Below are 26,260 nucleotides of genomic sequence, written 5' to 3' on the forward strand. Positions count from 1 at the left end.
CCACCCCCAGGTCCTAGCACAGCTCCAGCGGCCGGAAGCACGAGAAGGGGGATCCCAAAAGGTTCTCTGGTGCTCTGTCTCCAGAGAGACAGGTGATCCACCTTTGGGACAGTGACTTGGACCCACCTCCCTGATAGAAAGCCCGAGGGCATGGACCTGTCTGTTCTGGCACCCAGGAGAGGCTGGGGAAGACCGTGGTATGTGAGAAAATGACCCCGGGCTACCTGAGCAGCGCCCTCCCCCTCCTGAAGCCCTGGAGGCTGTGTCCCCTTGGTAGCCATTTCCCATTTCTGAAGAGTCTTCTGAAGGAGCCAACACCAACTTGGGGTTCCTTCTGTCCCGTCACTGTCCTCACACAAGGAAGGGGAAGACATCTCTGTGCGTTGCAGAGCTAAAGTTAATTTGGAGCCCCGAGACCGAGACCAGGGTTTGAGCTATGTGACCTTGGGCGAGTCACTTCCTCTCTGGGAGCCGCAGTTTCCTCATCTGTAAAATGGGGTTAAAAGACCTACCTCTCAGGGCTGTTGTGAGGATCAGATGAGATAACAGATAGGAAAGAGTTCTGTAAACAGTAGAGTGCCATGCAAATGTATGGAGACATTCTTAGGTCTAACGCATATTTATTGGACATCTGCTTTCTGCCAGATCCTGGCTCAGCCCACGGGATGTGGTCTTGAGTAAGACAGAGGGGTCCTACTAATACAGCAGAGAGAATGGGAGTGAGCAGGATACCCTAGAACGATAGCCTCACCCACACCCAGAGAGATTGTATAGGGAACCCAGGCCTCCCAGCTCCTGTCCCTGTGTCTGAAGGCTGTCTGGGGTGGTCCATCCCCCCTCAGCAAGATCATCGCCAAAGCAAACACCACCAGTCTGGAGCTCCAGCGGCTTCCAGAACCCCATGATGGAGATTACTCAGCTGGAGGAAGCAGGGTTGCAATTTGTAATTAGAGTCACCCAGCAATGTTGCCACAAATTAGTCCGAGAAATCTCTCCTGGGCAGCAGCAAGGAGAGGGGACTTCCCGCCTAAGAAGGGGCAGGGGGCTTCTCTGACCCCCTCCTGCCAGCCGATATGTTGACCTGCTCCGGAGGTCATTAAACCTACCTTAGAATGGCTACAAACCCTTGGTGCAGTTGAGCTGAGTGAGTGGTTGAGAGCCCAGGTCCAGGAGTCAGACCATCCTGACTTTAAATCTTAGCTTTGCTTCTCACTAGCTATGTGACCTTGGGCGAAGAACTTGACCTACTCAGATTTACTTTCCCTAATAATAGTATTTTCAACTTCATTAGCATTTTGTAAAGGCTAAACAAGACGATTGCTGTAAATCTCCGTGCATATAACTAGGCTAGGCATACATGAGTTGCTCAATTAATTTTTACCGTTTAACAAATATTTACATGGTACTTAATATGGACCACAAACTATTTCAAGTACTTTACAAACAATAACTCGCTTAATCTTTACAAGAACCTAGTGAGATAGGTATTATTATCATTCCATCTTACAGATAAGAAAACTGAAGTGTGCGCACAGGCACACACACGAAAACTGAAGCACAGAGAGGTTAAGTGACTCGCCCAAAATCACAGAGCTAGCTAGTAGCAGAGCGGAAACTGAAACCCAGGCTCTCCTCTCCTCTGCTTCTTCCCATCTTTCTCCTTCCAGCCCATGGTTTTAGAAGTTGAAGCAAGTGAGGGAAAACTTATTTAAGAACAAGCCCCCTCCTCATCACCAATCTCTGTCTTCCTAGACCTCAGTAGGCCTAGGGGGAGCCTTGGCACAGATTGGGCTCAGGCTCCGTGCTGTCAGCCACTAGCATTAAGTTGCCTCCTGCAAAAAGTGATGTTGTTATTACCCTCCCTTGAGATCAGACCCCTACAACAACACTCCCCTGCAGCCTCCAGCCTCCAGCCTCCAGCCTCCAGCCTCCAGCCCCAATTTGGAGCCGGAGATGTCCAAGCTCTGCTCTCACATTCACCTCAGAGGCTGCCATAGCTTGGATGCCTGCTGTGGGCTCCACCGAGCCAAGTGAGGACCAAAGCTACATGGAAGTATAAGGGACTGACCACAGCCTCGGAGGAGCCTCAAGGGTAGAAACCCTCCTCAGCAGCTTCTCTCCCTTGGGAACTCCCAGCCTCTGCTCACACACCTCTGGTGACAGGGAGCTCACTGCCTCTGTTGGCAGCCTGAGCAGGCCACGGTTGGCCAGCTGTGACTGGTAGACGTGTTTCCTCAAGCTGAGATGAAATCTCTCCATGTAATTTCCTCCCATTAGTCCTGTCTCTGCCCTCAGGCCGCGCAGGCCAGCCGGCTCCCTCCAGCCTGTAGACATCTGGAGATGGCCATCTTTTGGCAGGAGGAGCCTCCTCTGGAGCTGAACACTAGGCAGCTTCAGGCTGGCCTCAGAAGGCAAGGTTCCTGGTGCCTTCCCCCACCCTGGTCCCCACTTTCTCACACATAGCAAGACTGTAGGGTTGAGGGACAGTCCCTTCTAAGGGTCTGGTCCTAAGCACAGCACTTCTGGGTGGGAGCGATAATAATAAATGACATTGCACACCACTTAGAAAGTACCTACTCTTCACTAGATCCTGTGCTGAGTAGTCTGCAAGCAAGAACTCATCCCATCTTCCCGGCACTTTGACTCAAGTATTATTATTGCCCCCACTGAACAGATGAGCAAACAAGGGCTCTAAGAGGGAGGTGACTGGCTCAAGTTCCCAACCACAATGAGAAGGTGGAGGATCCCAAGCTTACACACAGGCTGTGAGCCTCAAGTCCAGCTCTTGACTACCAGACGACAAAGACAGATAGCAGTGGAAAAACAGGAGACTCACTCCCAGGAAACAGAGATGGAAAAACTCAAGAGAAGTTGAAAGACTCCAATTCTAAAGATGATGGGACTCTGGAAGGGATAGAGATCCCTGTGGACAGGAGCAGGTGGGAAAGTTTGCCAAATGAGGGAGAGACCAGAAACGAGCCCTGAAAAAATGAAGCATCCAGCCCCTTTGGAATTCCCAAAGAACAAACCAATAGGAATAGCCACCTCCCCCTGCCAGCCGCCTCCCCTCCCCACCACCCGCCCCCCCCCCCCAGCTTGAGGAACCAAGTTGGGTTGGACCTTTCCACAACAGCTCCACCTCATGAGCAGCAAGCATTTATTAAGCACCACAGCATGCTTGGTCCATGTGAGCCCTCAGCAAGGACACAGATGAAGGGTTCATGATCTCAAGAAGCTGAGAATGAACCCAGTAGGGCAGGAGTGAAGCCCGGTTAGAGTGTGATGACCAGTGTGGGACTCCACTATGGCTAATTTCTTCCATATCGGGGACACAAGTTGGAGTCTGTTTTGGATAGGGAGTGCTCTTCCCTGCCTTCTGAAACCAGGGATACCAGCATTCCCCAAAAGACTTCCAGAGGAGGGGGGCACATGGGTGCCTCAGTTGGTTAAGCATCCCACTCTTGATCTCGGCTCAGGTCATGGTCTCACTGTTCGTGGAATTGAGCCCCACGTTGGGCTCTGTGCTGACAGCATGGAGCCTACTTGGGATTCTCTCTATTCTCTCTCTGCCCCTCCCCCCACTCTCAAAATAAATTTAAAAACTTAAAATATATACATTTTTGAAAAGACTTCCAGAGGAATTAAGTTCTTGGGAAAATTATACATCAAAAAATAGTTTTATGGTTAAATCAGTTTGGGAGACACTTGGCTAAAGGAGGCTAGGCAGGACATTGCTGGTGCATGGCCTCTCAGAATCTTTACTGGCTGTGCACATTGGGACTGGCAGTGACTGAGGATCTGGCGTAGGCTCTCCTCAAGTCCTCCATGCCCACCGTGTCCCTTCGGTCTTTCTAGCAACACCCCAGGTTCTAGGAATAAAGGGGGTACTCTCCAAGTGGAAGATGGCAGATTATGCTCCCAGGAGTGTGTTCTACAAGAGAGGACAACCAAGGAGAGCTAGTGTCTGGGGAGGGGCTACTTGGGAGGAATTGTCCCAGGTGGCGGGGGTGGGGAGACCATGAGACCTGGAACATGAAGATGTGACATTCTGGGTAAGGCGCCAATAGATGGCCAAACTCTCCCCCAGAATCCTGGCTCACCTAAGCTCCAGAGACCCTATGGGGTCAAAGTCCATCATAACCCAGCATATGCTACCGCCTTGCTTTATCAAGGCTATGTCCTCTTTTATTTTTTTTTTTAAGTAGGCTCTACACCCAACATGGGGCCTGAATTTACAACCCCCAGATCAAGAGTCACAGGCTCCACCAACTGAACCAGCCAGGTACCCTAGCCCTGTTCTCTTTAATTCTACTTGCCTCCTAGCTTGACCTTCCTCCTCCAGGAAGCCCTCCCTGACTGCCAGGTATGTGGCAAGACATATACACAATAGCCATATTTCTGAGCCCCTGGCTCCTAGAAACTCTGTCTGGCTTGATGTCTCCCACAAGAATTCCTTGAAAGCAGGTACTCAGCCTAGTGCCTCCTCTCCGGATTTTAAGTGATCGTTGCTGTGAATGATTCAACCATCCATCCATCCATCCATCCATCCAGTCCAAAAGTTTCCAAGCACTGCAATTTGTCAGCTCTGTAACAGGCCCAGGGAATAAGCAACAAAGCCCTTACAACCCTGTCTCAAAACTAGATATCTAATGGTATTTTCCTAGTAAGACATTCCTATGTCACTGTGGCTAGGGCTGTTCCTACAATCCAAACACAAGTTAATATGGATACATTCCTCTGTGAAACTGCAGGCAACTCCCACATGGACACTGGGCCTCAGTGTCCCCCACTTCCTGCTGCATTTGTGAGGCTGCTTTTCTCGCCTCTGGTCTCATTGTTGTGGGCTCCTCACTGCATCCCTGAAACTAGGTAAGGGGCACTGAGCCCAGAGAAGGCAGAGGACTTACCAGAGTTCACCCAGCAGGTCAGGGGGTGGTACAGTGACCAGGACACAGACCTCCCACTACCAAGCTCTTTGAAGACCCATTCACTGATGGCACAGAGCCTGGCATATGACAGCCACTCCTGGCTTGCCTTTGCTGCTGACACATTGGCGCCTCTGAGTCCAGACCCTTTCCTGTGGAAACCCAGGATGATTTATTCCTCCTGGTGAGTGAATACCATCGCCACTCGCTGGGAACAGTGGCTGGCACACTGTGGGACATTAGCCTGCAGGAAACTGCCGTAACAAGCCCTCTAAAGCTGAGGGGCAGCTCTCTGTAATCGCACCACCACCCCTCAAGCCAATTTCACCAAACTTCCCTGGGGTGTCATCAGGATTAGCTAATATCCAGGTTTATCATTAAATTTTTTTCATTAAATTTTTATTTTAAGAGCAATTCTCAGTTATTGCATAAAGTCTAGGGATTGGGGTGGGGGGAGAACCCAGGGAAGGTTATAAAGAAGGAAGAAATGACCCCAAACCCTTCTTGCTTCATTTTATTTTATTTTTAAAAATGATTTTTATTTTATTTTTAAAAATTTATTTATTTAAGTAATCTCTCCACCCAACGTGGGGCTTGAACTCAAGATCCCAAGATTAAGAGTCGCATGCTCTACCAACTAAGGCAGCCGGGTGCCCCCTTGCTTAATTTTCTTTTCTTTTTCTTTCTCTCTCTTTTTTTTAAGATTTTATTTTTACATAACCTCTGCACCCAACGTGGGGCTCCCACTTACAACCCTGAGATCCAAAGTTGCAGGCTCTACCAACTGAGCCAGTAAGATACCCCCTTGCTTCATTTTAAAGGCAGCTGCCTAGTACCTGATCCAGAGCAGTCGCACCACAGAATTGTGTGTTTTTGCCATTCTGCAGGCCACAGCCACCTACCTAAGAACACACACACACACACACACAAACACACACACAAACACAAACATACAGTGAAACTACACAGTTTCCAGAGAGCAAACTGTGTTTCTAGTAACAAACCACAGTCTGCCTCTAGGACGTGTGGCCAGGCTTTGCCCTGAGAGAGGAGGCTTGCACGGAAAGTGTTCCCGCCCAGAGCCAGCAGCCAGGCCTCCAGGCTGCACTCGGTAAGCCCCAGCAGGATGCCAGGAGGGCTGGCAGGCAGGAAAACACGCTGCTCCGAACCTCTCCCCGTTGTAATTGACCAAACCCATCTGGGGCTCCTTTGAGTTGTTTTCTGGAAACACCACATTTCAAGGGTCTCCCTGTTAGAAAAGGTCATAGAGTTCACACAGGCCTTTCATGTTAAGGAACTTAAAAGAAAAGGAAAGGAAAAGTACATTTTTAGCCTTAGCTGTGATGAGGTGGGCCCGGGCCATGAGAACACTTAGATGACTTACATGACGTTACATGAAGAGCCAATTAGCCTAACAACTTCCGAAAACTGTCTAGCTCAAGAGCACCCATTTATTAGAGTGCATGGAATGTGCCCGGCCTTGTACTCAGCTCTTTTCCAGGGTGCGGAAATCATCTCAATCTCACTCAGTGCGTGGCAGCCTTGGATGTGATACTCATTTTACCCAAGAGGAAGCTGAGGCCCAGAGAAGGTCAGTGATTTGTCTGAAATCCCCTAGCTGGTAAAGAGTAGGGCAGGGAAACTCAGATAGGCCTGCCTAAATCCAAGCTGGCGCTCTTGTACTCAGACCCTCAACCCTTGTGAGCTCTGACTTTGTCCTATCTCCAGCCTCTGAGGAGAGCACACGTCCACCTGGTTTGATTGCATGAAGATGAAGACTCATGCTATCTTCAGCTCTGACCTGAACATCATGAGTCCAGAAGAGTCTGGGTCCTCCCTCCAGAAGACTCTGGCCCTCCTCCGGAAACTCCCTGGTCACCCCCAGAGGGGCAGCCGCAGCAGAGCTCACCCCCCATTCTGTGGAAGAAGCCCATAGTCACTGTGTGTGGGCCCAGAGGAGAGATGGTACAGACTGAAGTGTGATTCAAGGGAGATGCTCTGGGCCCTCCTACCTAGCAAAGGGCTTGAGCCATCTTATATGGACCAAGCAGGGAGATTCCCCAAACCTCATGCACCATGAGCCACCCAGAAAGCCAGGACTCTATTAGTAGCAGTTCATTCATCAGCATTTGCAGAAACCACAGAGCAGATAAGAACCGCACCCCCCCCCCCCCCGCCCCGGGACTTTAGAGGTCATGACAGAACACTAGAGTGTGGTAGTTAGAGTGTGGGCTCAGGATCCTGTCACTGTCAAGGTTTGGAATTCTGATACTCTCACTTCCAAGCTCTGAGATCCTAGGTGGCTTATTCAACCTGTCTGAGCTTTGCTTTCCTTGTTCATGAATGAGGATAATAGCTCCTATGTCATAGGATTTGTATGATGATTAAATGAGATAATGTGTGTGATGCTCTTGACATGATGCCTGACACACAGCAATCACTCAGTAAGATGAAGTCATTGAGAAGATGATAATAATGATGATGATGATGCAATCAGTGCCAACCAGACAAGGGGCTGCTGAGGGCCACACCTGCCTTCTTCCCTTTGTGGACAAGCCTGAACTCCTTTAACTCTCTACTGCTCTGAGCCCTAGAGAGCCTTCCAGGTCCAGATGAAGTCGGCCTCCTCCAGGAAGCCCACCTCACCACCCCAGCCACATTGATTTCACCATATCTGAGCTCCTTCTGCCCATGGTCTGTGTAGATGAATCACCAACAAGCTTGGCTCTAATAACTTCTCAGCTTCTCAAGCAGTGACCCCTGGAGAACAGGACCCCCTCCACTGTCTCTCCCCTCTCCACAGCTTGAGTCCGGATTAGGTACACACACACTCGATTCTCCCTAGAAGGCATTCAACCTAATTTCAGTGTAGCTGTAGATGTCTGATACTCAGCTGGTTTGTCCCTGCCTTACTTCTCCTCCTCACTTCCCTATTCTCCCCGCTCTCCTGCCTCCTCCCCTGGTTCCACACCACAGGGCAAGAGGTTAAAGCCATGACCTTGTACAGCAGTGGTTCCCAGACTTTGGGATTTCACAGCTCTATAAAATGTCCAAAGAGATCTGGGGTGGGGGAGCGAATAGAACGGCCAAGTATTTCTTTTGCCAAATAAGAACATTTTAAAAAATCAATTTTCACAATTATTTTAGCAAAGAAAAGCTGTTTTTTACACCAAGAAAGCAGAAAATCCATAATCTCTGATTAAAAGTTAATACTTTAAGCTGAAAAAATTCAGCCTTATTGAGAAAAACAAACCACCTCACTGTTGCCCTGACTTCTCTCCTTTCTCCATGGACTGGAGATAACAACCCCCACTGTTCTATGTTCACTCATGGGTCTGGGGACCTTTTTGTCCTGGAGGAGGCTCCTGCTAAGCTGGGATCACTCTCAAACGCAAGAGGACCCCCAAAGCCTTTGAGTTGGGCAGATTCATCTTCCCATACAGCTTTCCCAAAGGAGGCTCATCCAAGCCAGATCCTATAATCTCAGAAGCTGAAGTGGGGGGAGGGGGGGGGCATGGGCCCCTCCTCCTGTACCCTTTCCCCTCCCTACTGGGCTAAGACTTGCTGGAGCCTCCCCCCAACCCCCACCGCCCAATGGGGACAACGTGAGACAGTAGCAAGCTCATATCCAGAAACGGAGACTGGGGGAACATAATGGGCAGGACCTTCTCCACATCTCCGTCGCCAAACTGAGCACTAGGAACCCCCAGCCCCCAACTCCCGGAAGGGAGGAAAAGTGGGCACTCCAGTCGTGAGGTAGGAGGCCGAGCCGCCCCGCTGAGCGGGCGCAGATAGAATCTGAACGCCGAAAAGGACGGCCCTGGCTCTTTGATCCGCAGCCAGCCAGGCTGGGCCTGGACCGGGAGGGGCGGGGCGGCCCTCTTCCGGCCCCGCTTTGCGCTGCTGCCAGGGGTCTTGTGGGGCTCTGAGCGGGAGAGGCGTCCAAGACACCGTCCCTCCCTAATACTCTCTGCCCCTGTGCCCTCGGGAGAGGTGGGAAAGTCGACACTGAATCCAACTCAGAAACCTGCTGGGGGCTGCGGTTCACTGCACAACGATCCTAAAGGATCTATGTTTTAACCAGATACAGTGGCCGAGCCAAGGCCAAGCGTCCTGTGGAGGCCCGAGTGGACATGACCCCGGGTGCCTTGTAGATGCGATGGAAGCCGGCACACGTTCCCGCGCTCCTCTGGCTCTAATAGAGCCTGCTGCTTGGATCTTGCGAGAGTCCGCCTGCGTCAGGCTCGGGGTCAATTGGCCCCATGGGAATACGACTTCCCGTGTTGAGTTGCTTCGGACGACCCACCCCTCGTCGGAATCCCGCGGCCCACGTGGCTGCCCAATGCCTCGCATCCCTGCGCTGCAGATTCTAGGCGTGGAACTTAGTTTGGAGGGAGGGAGGGGTGGGGGGCTGAAAGATCGGCACCGGGTTTGGGGGATCCTTCCTCCTCGTCCTCTTGGCTGTTCCACGCCTCAGAGATGCCACAGGGCTGAGAAGCACGTCACAGGGTGTAATGCATTAGCACCGCATGCAACAGGCGCTCAGTAAACGTGTGAGGGGCATAATGCTTGTGTTCGCACTGTATGTGGGCAGCCTGGAAGGAAGTGCCAGATTGGTTTAGGGTTGCAGAATAGGGCAGAGAATGGGACTTTGAGGAACCTTAACCCTGCCAGCCGGTGTTGGAGAACAGCTTCGAACAGCCTTCAACCTCTAGAAGTCCCCATTTTCAAGCCCTTGACGTACTGGCCGACGCAATTCACACCTTGGCTTGCGTTCCAGGTCACCCCCACGGCCTAGGTGGAGAAACCTGGGCGCAGAGCGGGGAATCCCATATTGTAGGTGAGGAAGCAAGGTCAAGAGTCTCGTTCAGGGTCCCCGCGTTTCAGAAGGGTGAAGCCTGTCGGACGCCTCACAGCTACGCCCGCGAGAGCTAGCCCTTTAAGATTGCGCGCGCCGGTCGCGTCCCGGCCTCTCCGAGGAGAGGAGGGGCGGGGCGGATGGCCACGCCCCCGGCCGGGCCCGCCCCCGGCGTCCCCGCCCCGCCCCCCGCACTGAGCCGGCGGCGCCTTTGATGTTCGGACCCGCCAGCTCCCGGAGCCGCTCAGCCTGGCGCCCGCGCCCCGCGCCCGCAGCCCGCCCAGGCGGAGTCAGCCCGCGCTCCGCCCGCCGCGCTTCGGGCTCGGAGGTCCGGACTCCGGGCTCGCCGCCTGCCGGGCCGGCTCCGCGCCCCGCACTCCCGCGCCCCGCGCCCCCGCGGGCGGAGCGCACCATGCCGCAGTTGGACTCGGGCGGGGGCGGCGCGGGCGGGGGCGACGACCTCGGCGCGCCCGACGAGCTGCTGGCCTTCCAGGACGAGGGCGAGGAGCAGGACGACAAGAGCCGCGACAGCGCCGCGGGCCCCGAGCGCGACCTGGCCGAGCTCAAGTCGTCGCTGGTCAATGAGTCCGAGGGCGCGGCGGGCGGCGCGGGGGTCCCTGGGGCCGGTGCCGGGGCCCGCGGCGAGGCGGAGGTCGGGGCCGAGGTGAGCGCCGGCCCTCGCCCTGCGCCTCTCGCTCGCCAGCCGCCCCCCCGTGCCCTGCTGGCCCCGCCCCGCCCTCCCGGTCCCCTGGGGTACCCATCCCTCAGACCCCTCCTGCCCCGGGCCGCGAGCCCCGCGCCCCTCACGCCCCTCACGCCCCCTCTGGATCTCCCCGCAGGCTCTCGGGCGGGAACACGCTTCGCAGAGACTTTTCCCCGACAAACTTCCAGAGTCTCTGGAAGACGGTGAGTTACCGCTCGGTTCCCCTCCAGCCGCTAAGGCCCCGGTGGGAAAGGGGGTGGCACGGAGGACGAGGGTGGCGGGGGGGGGTGCACCCCGCACGGCAACTAAAGGAGGCGGCAAAACCGGGGGGTGGGGTGGGGGCGGGTTTCCCGGGCGCCGCCGGGCTCGAGTCACTTCCGGTGCCCTGACCTTTATAGGAGTAAACAGACCCCCGCCATCTCCGCCTCCCCTCCTGCCCAGGTGACTGACTAATCCCCAGTCTTGAGGAGAAAGCGTTGGCCCAGGTTCCTTGGCCGGCGGGCGGGCTGGGGGTCAAGTAGGGGCCGCCCAGGGGAGGCCTGGACGCGGGGTCCTTCGTCGGAACTCGGTACCGAGGCACTCCCGGCGCTTTTTTTCTCAAGTCCCACTTGAACGGGACCCCTCGGCAATTCTTACTCTGGAGAGCAGACCCCTCCGGCCCTGACAGCCCCGGCGGGCGCGTCTGACCCAGCTGTGGTTTTTCCAGGCCTGAAGGCCCCGGAGTGCGCCAGCGGCATGTACAAAGACACCGTCTACTCGGCCTTCAATCTGCTCATGCACTACCCACCCCCTTCGGGAGCAGGGCAGCACCCCCAGCCGCAGCCCCCACTGGTAAGTGGCCCCGGCATCCCGCAGGCCTTGTGCCTGCTACCTCCTTGACCAGGTAGGTGAGGCATGGGCAACAAGTGTCTTGTGCCTAGAACAAAATAGATAAGTGAGAACTCTTTTCTGGTGTCTTTTCCCATATACACCCAGTGGGATGGGAAGCAGGAGAACTTTGCTGAAGGAAGGAGAGACCGCCCTAGGCACCCCCTTCCCTCCAGCTGTTGGCCTTTGTCCTCCCAGCTTGCTCACAAGCAGGTGCAGGCCCTGTCCTGATGCTAGGTAATGCCAGGGTAGAGTCTTTTCCGAGAATTTTTGAGCTGACACCATTCCCTCCCCTCCTGAGGTGCTGGTGTTCTGGTGTGGTCTGAACTGTGAGCTTTGCAGTTGGCCTTTTCCCGGAGCCTGAGCCCCAAGCCTGGGTGTTTGGAGGAATGGGCAGAAATGCTGGTGTGCTTCAGAGCTCCCGGCTGTGCAGGACAAACAGACTCAACTCGCTCTGTCCTTCTTGCCATGAATGCACTATTGCCAGAGAAAGACCACAAATGCAATGTGTAGAAAGTAGGTTTTTATGAGGCTGGTTTGCTTTCCTATGCACCAGGAAGGGCCTGCAGAGGTGTTTCAAATCAGTGGTGTGGGTAAGGGACCTGTTGAATGATTTTGCTAATTAAATATATTTAAGCGCTTTGAAAGATTCCATGATCGTTACAAACCATGCTTTTCTGCCTCATTGGTACAGATGACCTGAAAGGTAGAAGAGCCTATTCTGAGTGCATTGGAGCAGTACAGCTGCACTTAAAAAAAAAAAAAAAAAATTGAGATTAGTGTTTCAGACTGTCCTCAGCTGGCCTAAATCAGGGGTGAGATTAGAGGTCCTACAGTACACTAAATGTTTGGGGGCTTGGGGCTGCAAGTGGAGGCCTCGTGCAGGAGGGGCCGGCAGGTAGGAGGCTCACATGGCTAGTGGGGGTCACCCTGAGGGAGGAGGGTGACTGCTGGGCCATTTCAGATCAGAAGTGAGGAGAGTTGGTTCTGAAAGCTGTTTTGATGCCAGAGCCGGTGGGAGGTGAGAAGACAGATTCTTCTCCCCAGAAACCCAGAATGGAAAACCTGGTAAACTGTTGACTCTAGAAATGAGCTCCTTGGCCCTTGGACTCACCATTTTCTCAAATGCAGAAGGAGCGTGATGGTTGAATGGTCTCTCTGCTCTAGGGTGGCTCCGTCTCTGAGGTGTTTGCTTCCTTCACGTCTGTGAGGGAGGCGGTTGCCCTTTGACCTCACCATCTCAGGCAACACCTCTTCCTAGAGACCTCCACCCTGCACCAGCAGATGCTTAACATAGATTCTTTTTGGGTCTCCTACAACAGGTAAACTCTTAGGTTTTGGGGCCAACTTGACATAACACAGCACTGCCAAACCACCGGCAGGTGAATTGCTTGGACAGGGCGCTGTGGTCACTGTGACAACCATGACTAGACAAAAGACCTAAGACCAAGAACAGTCCTAGGAGGGCAGGCTGCCCTCCAGCCTCTTGTGATTCCACAGTGCTTCAGGAAGGCGGTTGGATTTCTGTGTTCCTTTCATGGCCTGCGTGAGTGCAAGAGACCCCAGAGTGGGAGGGCCCCCTTCTCTGTAAGGGTGTGGTGATGGGACCATTTGGTCTCCTTTAGCTCACACTGGTCAGAGTGTAGGCGGACGGATGGCCAACTCCAGCAATCAGGATTCTTGGTGGGGGGGGGCGGGGAGAGGGGGCTGCTGAAGCAGGCACATCACTCTTCCCCTAGCCTGGGTCATTTGTTTTTTCAACCTCGGCATCTTTCTTTAGCTATAGCAGATGCTTTTCTGTGTGTTATACCCTCTCGTGTAGAGGTAAGTCCCCTTGTCCTCCTCCCCACCCAGCTCAGCCTCCCACTGCCTGGCTTCCGGGAACACGGGAGGAGGAAGACAAGGTCTGGAGATGACTTTCTTTGTGCTGGTATCAGCTGTTCCATGGGGCTGGGAACAAGGACAGAGGCATGGGCCTAAGTTGGGGTCACACTGGGTGAGGAAGATGTACATGAATACAAGGGAGGAGCCTCTTTTAAGCAAACCTGATAGTTAAAAATGAATAGCAAATAGAAGTAATTGTTGGTGTTACCCAAAAAGTTGTTGGACATTTAAATTAGGGCTGGTTTTAAAAGCAAAATTGATTGACTCCATGTTTTGGGAACACATTTATCAGAAAAGATACCCTTACAGTGGGGCAGGAGTCCATTGTAGGGGCCCTGAGGAAGAACTGCCTTGGGAGGTTTCTTCCCAAGCTCTGCTTTCCTGAGCCCATGGGACAGATGACACGCTGCCCAGCCCCTGCCCTTGAGCCTTAGAACTAGGCCCCCTCCCAGCTTTGCCCCCTCTGAGGGAATCCAGGTGGTCACCAGTTGTGCCAAAGAGCTTTTAAGGCCAGTTGCTTAACCTCCCCAGACAGTGGGAAGAGCCCATGCCGGGGTCGTCCTCTGCGCATGAGTGAGTAGCTACCATGTGGGATGCCTCAAAGCATGCAGACTCAAACCTTGCCAGGAGCGATGGACCAAATGACCACCTCACAGCCAACTGCCAGTGGGGAGAGGGGGATCTTTTACCTAAAAGGGTGCTTCTTTTTAGTACATGGCTTCTTGTGAATTCTTGTGAATTCTCCTTTTGGGAAAGGAGAATTGGTCAAAGTTTATTTCATGGCTGATGTTTGGCAGGCATCTAATGTAGGCTTGTAGACAGATCCTGGCCTAGACCAGTAGCCACGGCTTGTTTTTGTTTTGTTGGCTTTGTTCTGCTCTGAGATTGGGAGGGGGAAGTGGGAGGGCCAACTCTGGGCCTGGCTTTAAGGGAATTCTGGGATGAGTAAGGCTTCGCTCCCTAGGGAAACTCAGATTCTTGAATGTGCGTGACTGCCAGTCTGGTGCAAATCCTCTTCTCAAAAAGGATAGGAAGCCCCGTTGTTCTTGTGGCCCCTTCCATGGCTCCACTTGGAGTCTTGGGCCTGGAAGATTGCTGAGCCTTTTGCCATTTAGGTGAAGTGTCCAGAATAGGCAAATGTATAGAGATGGAACATAGATGAGTGGTTGCTAGGGACTGAGGAAAGGGGGGAATGGGGAGTGGCCGCTAATGGCTATAGCGTTTCTCTTTGAGGTAATGAATGTGTTCTGGAATTAGATAGTGGTGCAAGTTATACAACCTTGTGAATATGCTAAAAGCCACTGAACTGTATACTTTAAAACGCTGAATTTTATGATATACAAATTGGATGTCAATTGAAAAAACAAAAAAACAGCTGAGCCTTTTGGCTCTTGCAGGGACTGGGGGCTGTTCCCCTGTGCCTGACCTCCACGGCCATCCTGGTGTCTGTGCATGCCCCAAGCCAGGGGTCAGGCATCCGTTCCAATGTTGGGGAGCCCAGTGGAGGCAGTGGACTCTTGCTTGGACTCCTGACCGTGGAGCTCACATTTCTGGACTCCAGGGTTTGGGGTTAGATGAAAGCTGTGCTAATGAGCCCTGGGGGGATTAGGAGGTGCAGGTTTGAGCAAGACTTGAGCAGGGGAAGGAAGTGCTGCTGACCCATGGCCACTATGTCCAGTGAAGCTCTGCAGAGATACACTCAGCCAGCCCTCTATAGCCTCAGAGAGAGGGAGCCAGTGGGCCTTGCTGGGGAGGGTTAGTGATGGTTGATCACCAGCCCGGATTGGAGTGAAGCCTGTTAGGAGGAGTCTGGCACCAGGCTGGGCACCACATAGGTCACAGCCAGCCTTTCTGTCTCTGGGAATGCCTCACTGAGTAGAAGAGACAGATGAACAGACTGGAACCAGGCCCTGGTCAGAGGAGTGCTGTCTCAGAAGGCCCTGCTGGGGCATCTTGGGTGGAGCCGGCCCTGACGTGGGCGGTGGGCTGTGGAGAAGGATCTGCCGGGCAGCTTTCTGAAGGTGCAGAGTTGGCCACCAGATAAGGACAGGGTACTTGGGCTCCCTTCCAAACATGCCAGATCTCCCACTTCTCTACCTCAGTTGCCACCCTAAAACCCATACTGTCGCCGTCACTCACCCAGAAGGCGGTAATGGCTGCTTCCAGCCTCTCTCTGCCTCGACCTTGGCCCCCACCTGAACCCATGCCCTCACCCCCAGTCCAGGTTCCACATAGCAGCCAGGCATCAATCAGATCTCATTTCTTGCCTGATGAGACCCTGTAGTGGCTTCCCATTGCTCTTGGAGTAAAATCCAAACCTCACACCACAGCCTGAGTGCCTGGGTGGTCGGCCTCTGCTGACAGCCCCTCCTTCTCATCGCCATACTCTATCTCCATAGATAGCTTTAGTGTCCTGGCCTGTTTTATTTTATTTTATTTTTTTTTAAATTTTTTTTTTAACGTTTATTTATTTTTGAGACAGAGAGAGACAGAGCGTGAACGGGGGAGGGTCAGAGAGAGAGGGAGACACAGAATCTGAAACAGGCTCCAGGCTCTGAGCAGTCAGCACAGAGCCCGACGCGGGGCTCGAACTCACATACCGCGAGATCGTGACCTGAGCCGAAGTCGGGCGCTTAACCGACTGAGCCACCCAGGCGCCCCTGTCCTGGCCTGTTTTATACCCGTCAGGTTCTTTCCCACCTCAGGACCTTTGCACTTGTTTCCTCAGCTTGGAACTCTCTTCCCTAGCTCTCATGTAGCTGCCACCTCCTCATTCCTCATTTGGGGCCTAATTCAAATATCACTTTACCAGAGACACCCCCTGTGAATATCCAGGTGAGACCTCTCTCATCCTCCCAGGCATCAGCTGCCTTGCCCACCTTGGCAGGTCTTCAGGCCGTGGTGGTTGGCATTGCTTTATGATGTACTCGCTAGTTATGCTTAGACCAAAGGCAGCCCATCTGCCAAAAGTATCTCTCAGCCTTAGTTTCCTCATTTGCACAATGGGGGTGGCGAGTCCTCTTCCCAGAGTTGGAGTGTAGACTGGAAGCAGCAGTGCCAGGGAAGTGCCCATGAAGGTGCCAGTGTGTCCGGGGCTTGAGAGGTAGCGGTTTGGTTGTGAGCGGTCCCTTCTTGCTCTCCTGGCTCCTCTGGGTTAGTGGTGGCTCACTGGTAGGCCGGACATAGACTCATGTCTGGAGGGCCGTATCTCTACTTTGGGCCACAAAGCTCCAGGAGTCTGAACCCTGGGGGCCGGCTCTGGGGCGGGGACTTAGGTATACAGGCCCATTGCTTGCTGCCCTACCTCATCTAGGGATTCTTGGGAGGGGAAGTACCATTCTTGGAGCCGGGATGGGAGCTCTCACTACTCACTCTGTCCTGAGATCCTCTCCTGCCACCTCTAGAGATTTATCTGAAAGAGGTCCCCCCTCCCACAGCCATGTGAAAGCCCTTTATGTAAGATGTCTGGGGCTTAAGCTGTTTTGTCAGAAAAATAGGGAAAAGACCCATTTGTTTCTTAGCCTCCATGCCTCGCTCAGACCTTTTCTCACACGGTCAGCCCTGCATGCTCCCCCTCATGTCTTGACCCAGTGTTTCCCTTTCCCCTGGTGTGGGGGTGCATGTTTGCAGGCCCTCAGACGGTGCCCACATATAGCATCTGTGTCATCCCTCCTGTAGCTTATAGTTTGCTCAGAGCTTGCCTTCATTACAGCAGGAACGATGATGTGTACAAATCATTTCTTAGTTATTTTTTGATTTTTTTCCTAGAGCAGTACATTTCAAGAGAGTTATGGGGTCAAAAAGGAAGAGGAATCAGGGGCACCTGGCTGGCTCAGTTGGTAAAGCATGCAACTCTTGATCTCAGGGTTGTGAGTTCGAGTCCCACCCTGGGGGTAGAGATTACATAAAAAAATAAAATCTTAAAAAAAAAAAATGTAGCAAGAACCATAGCATTTTGCTCCTCTCTCTGTACCCCAGTTTGCAGCTTGTTCCTTGCAGTGCCTAAGTGTGCAAACCCCAACATGGAGTTTCTTCTTTGTTGTTGTTCGTTTAATAGGTTCATGGTGGGCAGTGGGACTTCAGAGTTCTTTTGACTTGCATTCCTTCCTGACTTGGAAGGCTGTGTGGTATTGGCTGTGGTGTTTGGAAAATCTGCAGTCGCACCCAAGGTGCGACTACCTTCAGGGCGCCCTTTTGCTGCCTTTCAGGTCCAAGACAGCAGCACCAAGGAGGCTCATCCCAGAGACTCTCGCCCCACTCTATCCCCAGGGGCTGGAGTTAGAAGACTGCCTGCCCACTCCTCTAGCTCAGCGGGGCGTAGGGACTGACCCAACCCTAGGTGACCAACCTAGGCCCAGGAATTCTTCATCCCACTGTACCTGGGTCTCACCACGCCAGTTTCCATAGCCAACAAATGGGGATGTTCCTACCAGCTCTGCCTACCTCCCCACGTGCCCCAAGACAGGTGTGAGTGGGGTTGAAGAGGGGAGGGCTTGGTGGTACCTTCCCTGAGACTAGCAGCTCGTGGCCTCTTGGTCTCACAAGACCATACCCCACCCCTTGTCTGTGCAGGAAAAGCGGTTTAGCTGAGCTCTGAGAAGGGGCTGCAGGGGCCCTGGTTGCAAGTCAAATGCCTGCGGAGGTCAGGCTGGATTAGGGTGGGTACAGCTGCATGAAGGGATAGGGGGATGCCACCGCCTCCCTGTGAGCCTCCTCAGGCAGCTGTGATCCTGAAGCCATAGTCACACTCTCTCATGCCTTGTGACTGGCTGCTTCCTGCCGCTGTGTACAAACAAGACTCTGGTGGAGGAAACAGGTGTTTTATCAGGTCACAGGGCTCCCCCTTCCCCAACGGTATAGTGCACAGATCTTTGGGTTACTACTCTCCTTCTACTGGTGGGGACAGGAAGGCCAGGTCAGGGAAGAGATCTATCCAAGGCCAATTAGAGACATGGAGAGGGAGGGCATTGTCTGGAAGTTCCACCCTCGAACACCGTATCTGCCACTCTTTGGCCGAGAGGCCCTGAGTAAGTTACTTAACCGCCGGGAGGCTGAGTTTCCCCATCTAGAAATGAGGAGAATGAGGGTTCTGACCTCCTTGGGTTCCTGGGGCATGGAAGGAGGCACTCACTGTATATGGGTTCCTGCTATGTGGCAGATGTTGTCAGTGCAAGCACTGGAGTGAACAGCTCTTGCAGAGGGTGCCGTGCCGGGTGGGTGGAGCACTTCTGAAGCCCCCACGTTTGCTCTTCCTCAGCTCAGCAGCCAGCCCCCCTGCAGCAATGTGGAGCACAGCTGTCCAGCCTTTCTGGCCTCATGGCCTCAGCTGGCTGGTGACAGAGTGCCTGCTGTATCTAGAACCCTGGTTCCAGACCCCTACTGGAGTTTCTGGGCCCCTGCATGCTTGGCCTTGGCTTAGCAAGAGGGGTGGCAGTCTCTACCCTCCCAGAGGATCTCAGTCCCAATGAGGTAGAGATGCCCTCCGGGGCATTCACAGCTGGCTTTGAGGTTCTGCCCAAGTTGGATGAAGGGCAGTGAGGAGGGAGAGGCCAGTGGTGGGTAACCCGGAAGGCTTTTTGAGAGGTCACGGTTGCAGCTGGCCGGGACCTGCATAGGTGAAGTGAGAGAACGCTCTGCGGGGCAGGGTCAGAGCAGAGCAGATCAGGAATCAGTATGTTCTTGGTCATTGGAAGGGTGGCCCAAAGCCCAGGGTCTGTGAAGACTACAAGGTGAGGCTGGAGAAGAGCCAGCAGGGAGGACCCAGCAGGTGACCTTGATATGCAGGCAGCTCTGGTCCCAGAGCCTAGGAGTGGCTGGTAGGCACATGCGTGTGTTGGCAGAATGAAGAGCCAGGTGGTGACCATTGGCGCATGGTTTGAGTTGGGCATGGAGGGGGAGGCAGGCAGAGCTAGCAGCTGGGGCAGTGTGGATGCTGGGAGGCCCAGAGCTGATAGGCGGAGTGCGAGCAAGGCCAAGGCAGGGGGTGGGCTTTGGGCAAGGGAGACCCAGCATGCTGGCACATGCAAGGCAACAGAGACTCAGGGGTGGAAGTTTCCATTTTCATGTTATTTCATTTGTCTTTCAGTCTCTGTCTAGAGTCGTGGGTCCAGGGTCTTGGCCCCCTGTTTACTGAGAGGAACTGAACCCCAGAGGTCAGGTCCCTCAGCACATTGGTGATGTAGCCACAATGTAGAGAGTGCCTCTTACCAGCATCATCTTTAAAAAAATTTTTTTTAACGTTTATTTATTTTTGAGACAGAGAGAGACAGAGCATGAACAGGGGAGGGGCAGAGAGAGAGGGAGACACAGAATCTGAAACAGGCTCCAGGCTCTGAGCTGTCAGCACAGAGCCCGACGCGGGGCTCGAACTCACAGACCGTGAGATCATGACCTGAGCCGAAGTTGGACGCTTAACCGACCAAGCCACCCAGGCGCCCCGACCAGCATCGTCTTTAGCAAGACTGTAAGGCCCCAGCAGTCTAGGGAGGGTCTCTGAGAATCCAGGACATTGTTAGCTTCTTCCTTCAGGCAGTTTGATGCCTGTTTACAGGTCCACGAAGCCTGGGGTTTGGACCTGTCATCACCTCCCTCCCTAAAAAAATGTGGCCCACACCAGCCTTAGCATACACAAAGTCTCTGAACTGCAGCCTGGGTGGGTTTGTCTTGGTCATAGCGTTGTTTCCTGGTGCTGCTAGAACCTTGGGCTCCCCTTGGCACAGTCCCCTCATATGTGAGGGATGGTCCCTGCTGGGTAGGGGTCATGGCCAGATGCAGAGCCAAGATGGGTGTGAGTCTGGCCCTCTCCTGTGGGGAAGCTGCCCATGGGAGTTTGTCCCACGGAGGTCGACTGCCTGGGCTTTGCCAGTACACACGGCTTTACCGCCCTGAGGAAGATGGGCATCACGGCCGATCCACAGCCAGAGTTCCCTGCAGGGCAGAGGAAGCAGACGTTCTGCCAAGTAAGCTTGCCTTACCCCTCACCCCTCCCATTAAAACAACCAGTTGTTTCTCTGTCCAGAGACAGGAAAGTTGTCTGGGCCCTACACTATCTTCTTCTCAATGACGAGTGTGTGGCTGAGGCGTGGACAGGCAGGACGTGGCCTGCCCCAAGAACAGTGAGCTTTGGGGGTTTGCGTAGTTAAGCTGCCCCAGCCCACCATATCCGGGCTGGCCCACATGGGGCTGACAGATTCCCCCCTCCCAGAAAGCCCAGTTAGCCCGTGAGGGCAGGGAACTGTGATGGGCAGGGAAGCCAGAAGGCAGGCCCAACTTTTCTCCTTGGTGTGTGATCTCCAACAAATCTGTTAATCTCTCTAGGTCTCAGTTTCCTTCTCTCAGTCAGGAGTGGGGATCCCTGGCCATGAAGGATTGCTGACATTCAGATAAGTGTTGGCTGGAGACACTTGCTGCTCAGGTGGGCATCAGGTGGGGCTTGCTGGGCATTGCCAGGACTGCTCCAGGGCCAGCTTCCCCATCAGGCAAGAAGGTTGGGAGGGACAGAGGGACAGGTGATGGGAGTTCAGGCTGAAGGCATTCTGACTAACTCTGACCTGGCTCTGGTGGCAGAGGCCCAGCCTCCCGATCTGCTGGGCCGCCATCTGAAACGCATTACCGATGCTTTGTAAACTCTACATCATTTGGCCACATGAAAGCCTAGGATCTAAAAATAGCCACTCCCAGAGGACGCCCCGCATTGGTGGGGCTCAGCTGACCTCTGCACGCACACCCACCACCGGGCTGTCTTCCTTGCCAGGGAGCCCCGACTGGCAGGGCCACACCCACCCACCCTCCCAGTGTGGGCAGCTACTGCCTGGGGCCACTTTATCTGGGCACAGATCTGATCCAGCTGGTCAAAGCTTTAGGCCCTGAGGCTTTACCCGGGGCAGAATGTCTGGAGGAGCCAGGAGGGAGGCAGCTGAGGTTGTGTTGGTGGCCCCGGGACCCCTTTCCTAGTCCTGTCACATGCCTGGAATGGCTGCGGGAGGCTCATTGGGAAGCCAGCAGAACCGTCTTACAGATGAGAACACTGGGCCCCATGCAGGGGGAGCACGGGAAGGCAGACTTGGCCACTGTTAGGTGGTGGACAGGAGGGCTGCTGGCTGATGTGCTGGCATTTTGGAGGTCAGGGGCCTACCCAGGGCCCTGTAGTGTCTGTGGAGAGCCAACCCCAGCAGGAAGGCAGGATGGCTGTAGATCTCCAGGCTGCTATGGTTGACTCTTTGCCCTGCTTTCTGTGGGTTCCCTCTCCCTATGGTCTCTATGACCAACTGCAAACCACTCTTTTCCCTAAAAATAAACATGCTTATGGGATTGGGGGAAGCTTTGTAGCTATCAAAGGAAATAATAGGGTGTTTAAGAAAATTACATTGCGTTTTAAATAACCAGCATGAAAGTCATTAAGTTTGAAGTTTCATTCAAATCAGATGGCTCTGTGGCTGGCCCAGTGGCCAGGCAGGCAGAGGGTGGGTGGGCCCTCAGGGATGCATAGAGGCAGCCTGTGGAGAGATTTGTGCCAGCAGCAATGAGGTCTCTGTTGGGTACAGCCGGGGTCCAGGCAGGGCGGCTGCTTCGTGTGTGCCAGGCTGCGGCAGCCTCCCCACAGCGTGCTGGCCAGCTTTAAGCATTGTGCGGGTGGGAGCCGCCCAGCTGTGGTGGGCAGCCCCATGGGTGGGGCTTGGGGGGGACTGTAGTCCACAGGGTGTAGGGACAGACGACGCTGGGATTGCCGAGCCCACAAGGGGTGATGGCCATGTTGAGATGGGGTTTCAGGGATGGTGGTTTGGATCAGAAAGGGCTGGGGAAGATGTACTGGGCCAGGCCCATATCTGGCCTCCTCGCTGCGGGGATCTCAGTGCCCCACACAGGGTGTGACACAGAGTAGGTGCTCAGTAAATAGTTGTTGGGAGAATAACAACGGCGACAATTGTGTATGTGTTGAGAACTTCCCGAGTGCCAGGTCTGTGCCTGGGGCTTTCAATCCCAGTATCAAGGTCCTTGCAAGAAGCTGAGAAAATAGATGCTATTACTGCTCTCATTTTACAGATGGGGGATTTGAGGCTCAGAGAGGTTTAAGAACATGCTAGTGCCTGGCATCAGGGCTTGGACTTAGTCTTATTTTACCTCAAAGCCCATGTTCCCCATTGCTGTGCTCCTTTGCTCTCAAGTGTGTGGTGATGGGGGCACTGCAGGCCTCCAAGCTGAGTGGTACTCCCACTCCTGTTGTGTTCAGGAGCTGAATCCAGCTGGATTCTCTGACCCCAAGGACAGACTTGGCCCTCAGTGCCCCTCCTGGGCATGACATCACAGCTCTGGGCCTGGTCAGGGATGGATACTTTCCTCCTTGGATGTCTGACAAGGCAGGGCTTTTAGGACCAAAAGGGTTGTGTTTCTTGGTTGGAAGCAGGAGCCCAGGGTTTCCAGAATAAACATTGCCCTGGAAAATGTTTCCACATAACAGTTAAGATTGATCAGGTTTGATGCCTGGCAAAAGGATGCAGGATGATGCTTAACTGTCCATTGGTGGACCCCCTCTTCCATTGCTGGTCCTGGCTTAGGTTGGAGCTCACTGTTGGGTGTGTCTGTATCAGGTGCCCTCCTCTCTGTGACGTGGGGTTGGGCTGGAGGGTGTCCTAGGCCCTGAGTCACTGGGAATGGGCTGACTGAGGAAGCTGAGGTGTCCCTGGGGGTGTGTTGTGTCTGTTGTCATTGTGTCGTCTCACACCGCACCATGGGCAAGCCCTCCCGGGGCATTTTGAGAGCAGTTTTTTCTTGGATCGCCGCCCTTCTTTGCCTCCAGTCCCCTGGCTCTGGTCACTGAAGGCCGGTCAGGAGCTCAGCAGTCTGGCCTGATAGCAATCAGGCAGGAGTCCAAAGGAAGTCAAGGACCGCGGCCCCAGCCTGGCACAAAGTTGGCTTTCCTGAAAAGCCTTGGTCTTTTTTTCTTTTATTTTGTTCCTTATTAATTTAATCCCAACGTCAACCCCATGAGATGTGGACGGCCTACAGATGGGGAGCCAAGGCATGGGGAGACGTGCACCTTAGAAGTGCTGGTGGAGTGATTTGAACCCAGGCATGTGTTTCCTGCCCTTACCTCCATGCTCCCTTGCCTCTTAGACAACATATCTGTGCACTCCTTTTTGAAAAAAATGGGTTTTATAGCTCCAGCTGGGTCCCCTTGGCTGCCCCTATCCCCTCCCTCCCCACTCCTCACCCCCTCGGAATTTGGTATTTCCCTGTCTCCCATGTGTTTTTATTCTGTTACACCCAGGTGAGTATCTGTAAGAACTGTTTGGTGTGGTTTTTGGAACCCCCTAACTAATCTCATTAGGGGGCTCTGCCTTCAGAGGGCCGCTGTGGCAGGTGGAGCAGCCCTGCCTCCCTCCCTGTGCGGACCCTGGGCCTGCAGGGCTTGGGTGTGAGCAGCGAAGCCTGCAGCAGCTCCTTTCCGCTCTGTGCCTTGTTTCCCTTTGGATAAACCGCTGGATTCGGTCCAGGCAGAGCCCCAAGGGTCTTAATTGGCAGTAGCTGTAAAAGTTAGACCCAAATGAGCTTCCTGACCATGGCCCCAGGGCAGGACTGTCCTCCTGGGGCTGGTACAGAGAGCTAGTACAGACCAGAGACCTCATCTTGTCTTTGCTCCTCAGAAGCTGGTTTGAATTCATCAGAGTCAGAAATGCAGGGCTGAGGCTGGGGACAAGATCTCCAAGTCTCCACCCCCGCCTGCCTAGGAGGTACCATCGCCCTCCGCCTTTCTGGGCTCTGCCTAGGCTCTCCGGCCTCTCCCTCCTGGGCAGTGCCAGGCCCTCGTGAGAGCCACCTCAGTTGCCAGCAGCTATCCTTACCCCCTGCTTTCACATGTGGAGGGATGAGCACAGGCCAGACCCTGTGGAGAGATGACCTCTCACATTTCCTTTAGTCATTGATGACTGAGAAACTGAGTCACCTCCTGTGAGGACAGGGTGAAGACATCCTTCATACAGGCTAGGTGGAGGTCACAGCCATACCACTAGTCGGCTTGTGCCAAGAAAGTTTCTTGGCGGGGTGTTAACTGGCAAAGTCAAAGATCCCAGGCCCCTATGGGCTGGACGTCTGCGTGGGGAGACCGAGTGGGGGAAAGGGAATCTGGGGACCACTGGGTTCACATGTGTGGTCTCCATGCTGGCACACTACCCCTGGACTGTGAGGCCTCTTGCAGAGTGGTGAAGATCTCTGGCCAGGAATCCCAAAGGGCTGGATTCCAATCCAGATCTGTCGCTACTTGCCATGAGGCGTTGGGCAAGTTGTTTAACCTCTCTGGGCTTCCCTTTCCCCGTCTGCAAGATCTGCACGTGTCTTAAAGTGACAAGGGAAGACTGGTCAGACTCTGGTCAGGGAGTAGAACTCGGTGTGCTGGGCATACAGCAGGCTGTTCCTAGTGAGGGCTGCCATCTCTAAATGAGCATCTCTGCTCTTTTCTTCCTACCTTTCCTACACAGCCTGTTGGTTTTGCTCCTATGGGGAAAAACATCCTTGAACTCCTCTAGTGCCCCTTCTGCAGAGCCTTGCTTTCCCTACTGCCTGAGCTCTGAGATTGTCCTGGCCTGCCTTGGCCCACGGTGGGCTCCTGAACAGCTGGGCACTGAAGAGGAGCTGGCTAAGAGACCTCCCCGGGGCTGGGAGGGCTGAGGGGGCAGGGATGCCCAGCCCCAGGGCTGCTGTAGAGTCACCACATACGGTGTGTCGTAGCATCAACTAGCAGCTCAGCTGCAGCAGCTCCCGGAAGCTTATATTTTCCTCTAAAAACATCCTGTCCTGAGGGGCGTTCACCTCAAAGAGGAAGAAGGAAAGCGCAAGTAAACGAATGCATAGAAACCACTGGAGGCTGTGGGCCAGGCCACTCAGCTCGGTGAGGTTCAGCTAGCTCTGAGGGTGCCTTGGGGCCAGGCTAGGTCTAGAGCAGGCCTGTGGTTTGCCAAGGCCTCATGCAGGGACTCTGGTCCCCACCTCTGCTGTGGCAAGGCCCTGTTATCTGATGTTGAGGCCGGGCGACTGGTAGACTGGCCACACGCACCTGGCAGGGCTCTGTGCAACCATGGCAACGCACCGTGCTGGCAGGTGGGACCCAAGCCTCCTGGTCCACAAGGGTGTGGCCCAGCCACCCCCCAGGCCTCCAGCTCAGCTGACCAAACGGCCACGGCTCCGTGCTCTGCGGCGGGTGTCTGGCACAAGGCGTCCGGCACGCTGTGGGCGGGGAGCTCGCGGGCCGTCCTCTGGAGAGCACCATGTCCTGGGCATTAGGGCCCAGAGCGGGGGCTGGGGATAAAACCGCATGAGCCCTGCTGGGGTGTATCTGTAGAGGGAGGGTCTGCAGGAATCCAAAAATCCGGGCTCAGTTGATACGTAGACAAGTCTCCTCTGGAAAGTCTTGGGGGGCTTGCTTTCTTCTGGGACACTCATCTTCCAGGTCCCAGGCCTTGAGGGAGCTTCCCACCAGCAACTGGCCAGACTCCTTGGGACTTAAGCAACCACTGGTGCTGGACAGTGGGTCCCTAGCTCCACACACAGGTCTGAGGGAGCTGTGGGGCTACCTGGTGGGCCCTAGAGCTGGGAGAGGAACCAGGAGGAACTGATCGAGGTCAGAGTGTATGCTTAGGGCCAGGCCCTAGCTGGAGCCTGGCTCTTGACAGTGTGAGGAAGAGAAGGGAGAGCTATAGGGGGCTCTGAGCACGGCCAGTGTGTGGAATTGTGCAGGGCCGCTGGGCCACGGAACTGAAGCCCAGGCTATACTGTATCAGTAGCCCACCTTTCTGTCCAGTCAGCTTCTGCCCAGGAATGAGCATGAGGCTTGAGGTGTGGATCTGCCACTCCTGTGGGCTCGTCCCCACTGGCCTCTCTCCAGCTCCAACACAGGCATAGGGAACAAGGAGCCAGGAACTGGGTGACTGCAGTCGGCTCCGTGGCGGATGAGTGGGTGGGGCACGCAGAGGTTCTGGAGCACCAGGGACTCCAGAGGCCTTCCCTCTGCCGAGTACGGAACCTGGACAG

At 54.3% G+C, this 26,260-nt stretch overlaps 1 protein-coding gene across 1 annotated transcript in view; it reads left to right on the forward strand.

The window, feature by feature from the left end:
• Window positions 1-10,109: 10,109 nt before the first annotated feature.
• Window positions 10,110-26,260, forward strand: part of TCF7 (transcription factor 7) — a 30,793-nt gene continuing 14,642 nt past the window's right edge. The window contains 3 exon segments of the mRNA XM_042983925.1: window positions 10,110-10,447; window positions 10,623-10,689; window positions 11,193-11,317. Of these exon segments, the coding sequence (XP_042839859.1) occupies window positions 10,196-10,447; window positions 10,623-10,689; window positions 11,193-11,317 (444 nt within the window). The 5' untranslated portion in view covers window positions 10,110-10,195.

This window comes from Panthera tigris, chromosome A1 (assembly GCF_018350195.1).
Source record: "Panthera tigris isolate Pti1 chromosome A1, P.tigris_Pti1_mat1.1, whole genome shotgun sequence".
In the NCBI taxonomy this organism is placed as follows: Eukaryota; Metazoa; Chordata; class Mammalia; order Carnivora; family Felidae; genus Panthera; species Panthera tigris.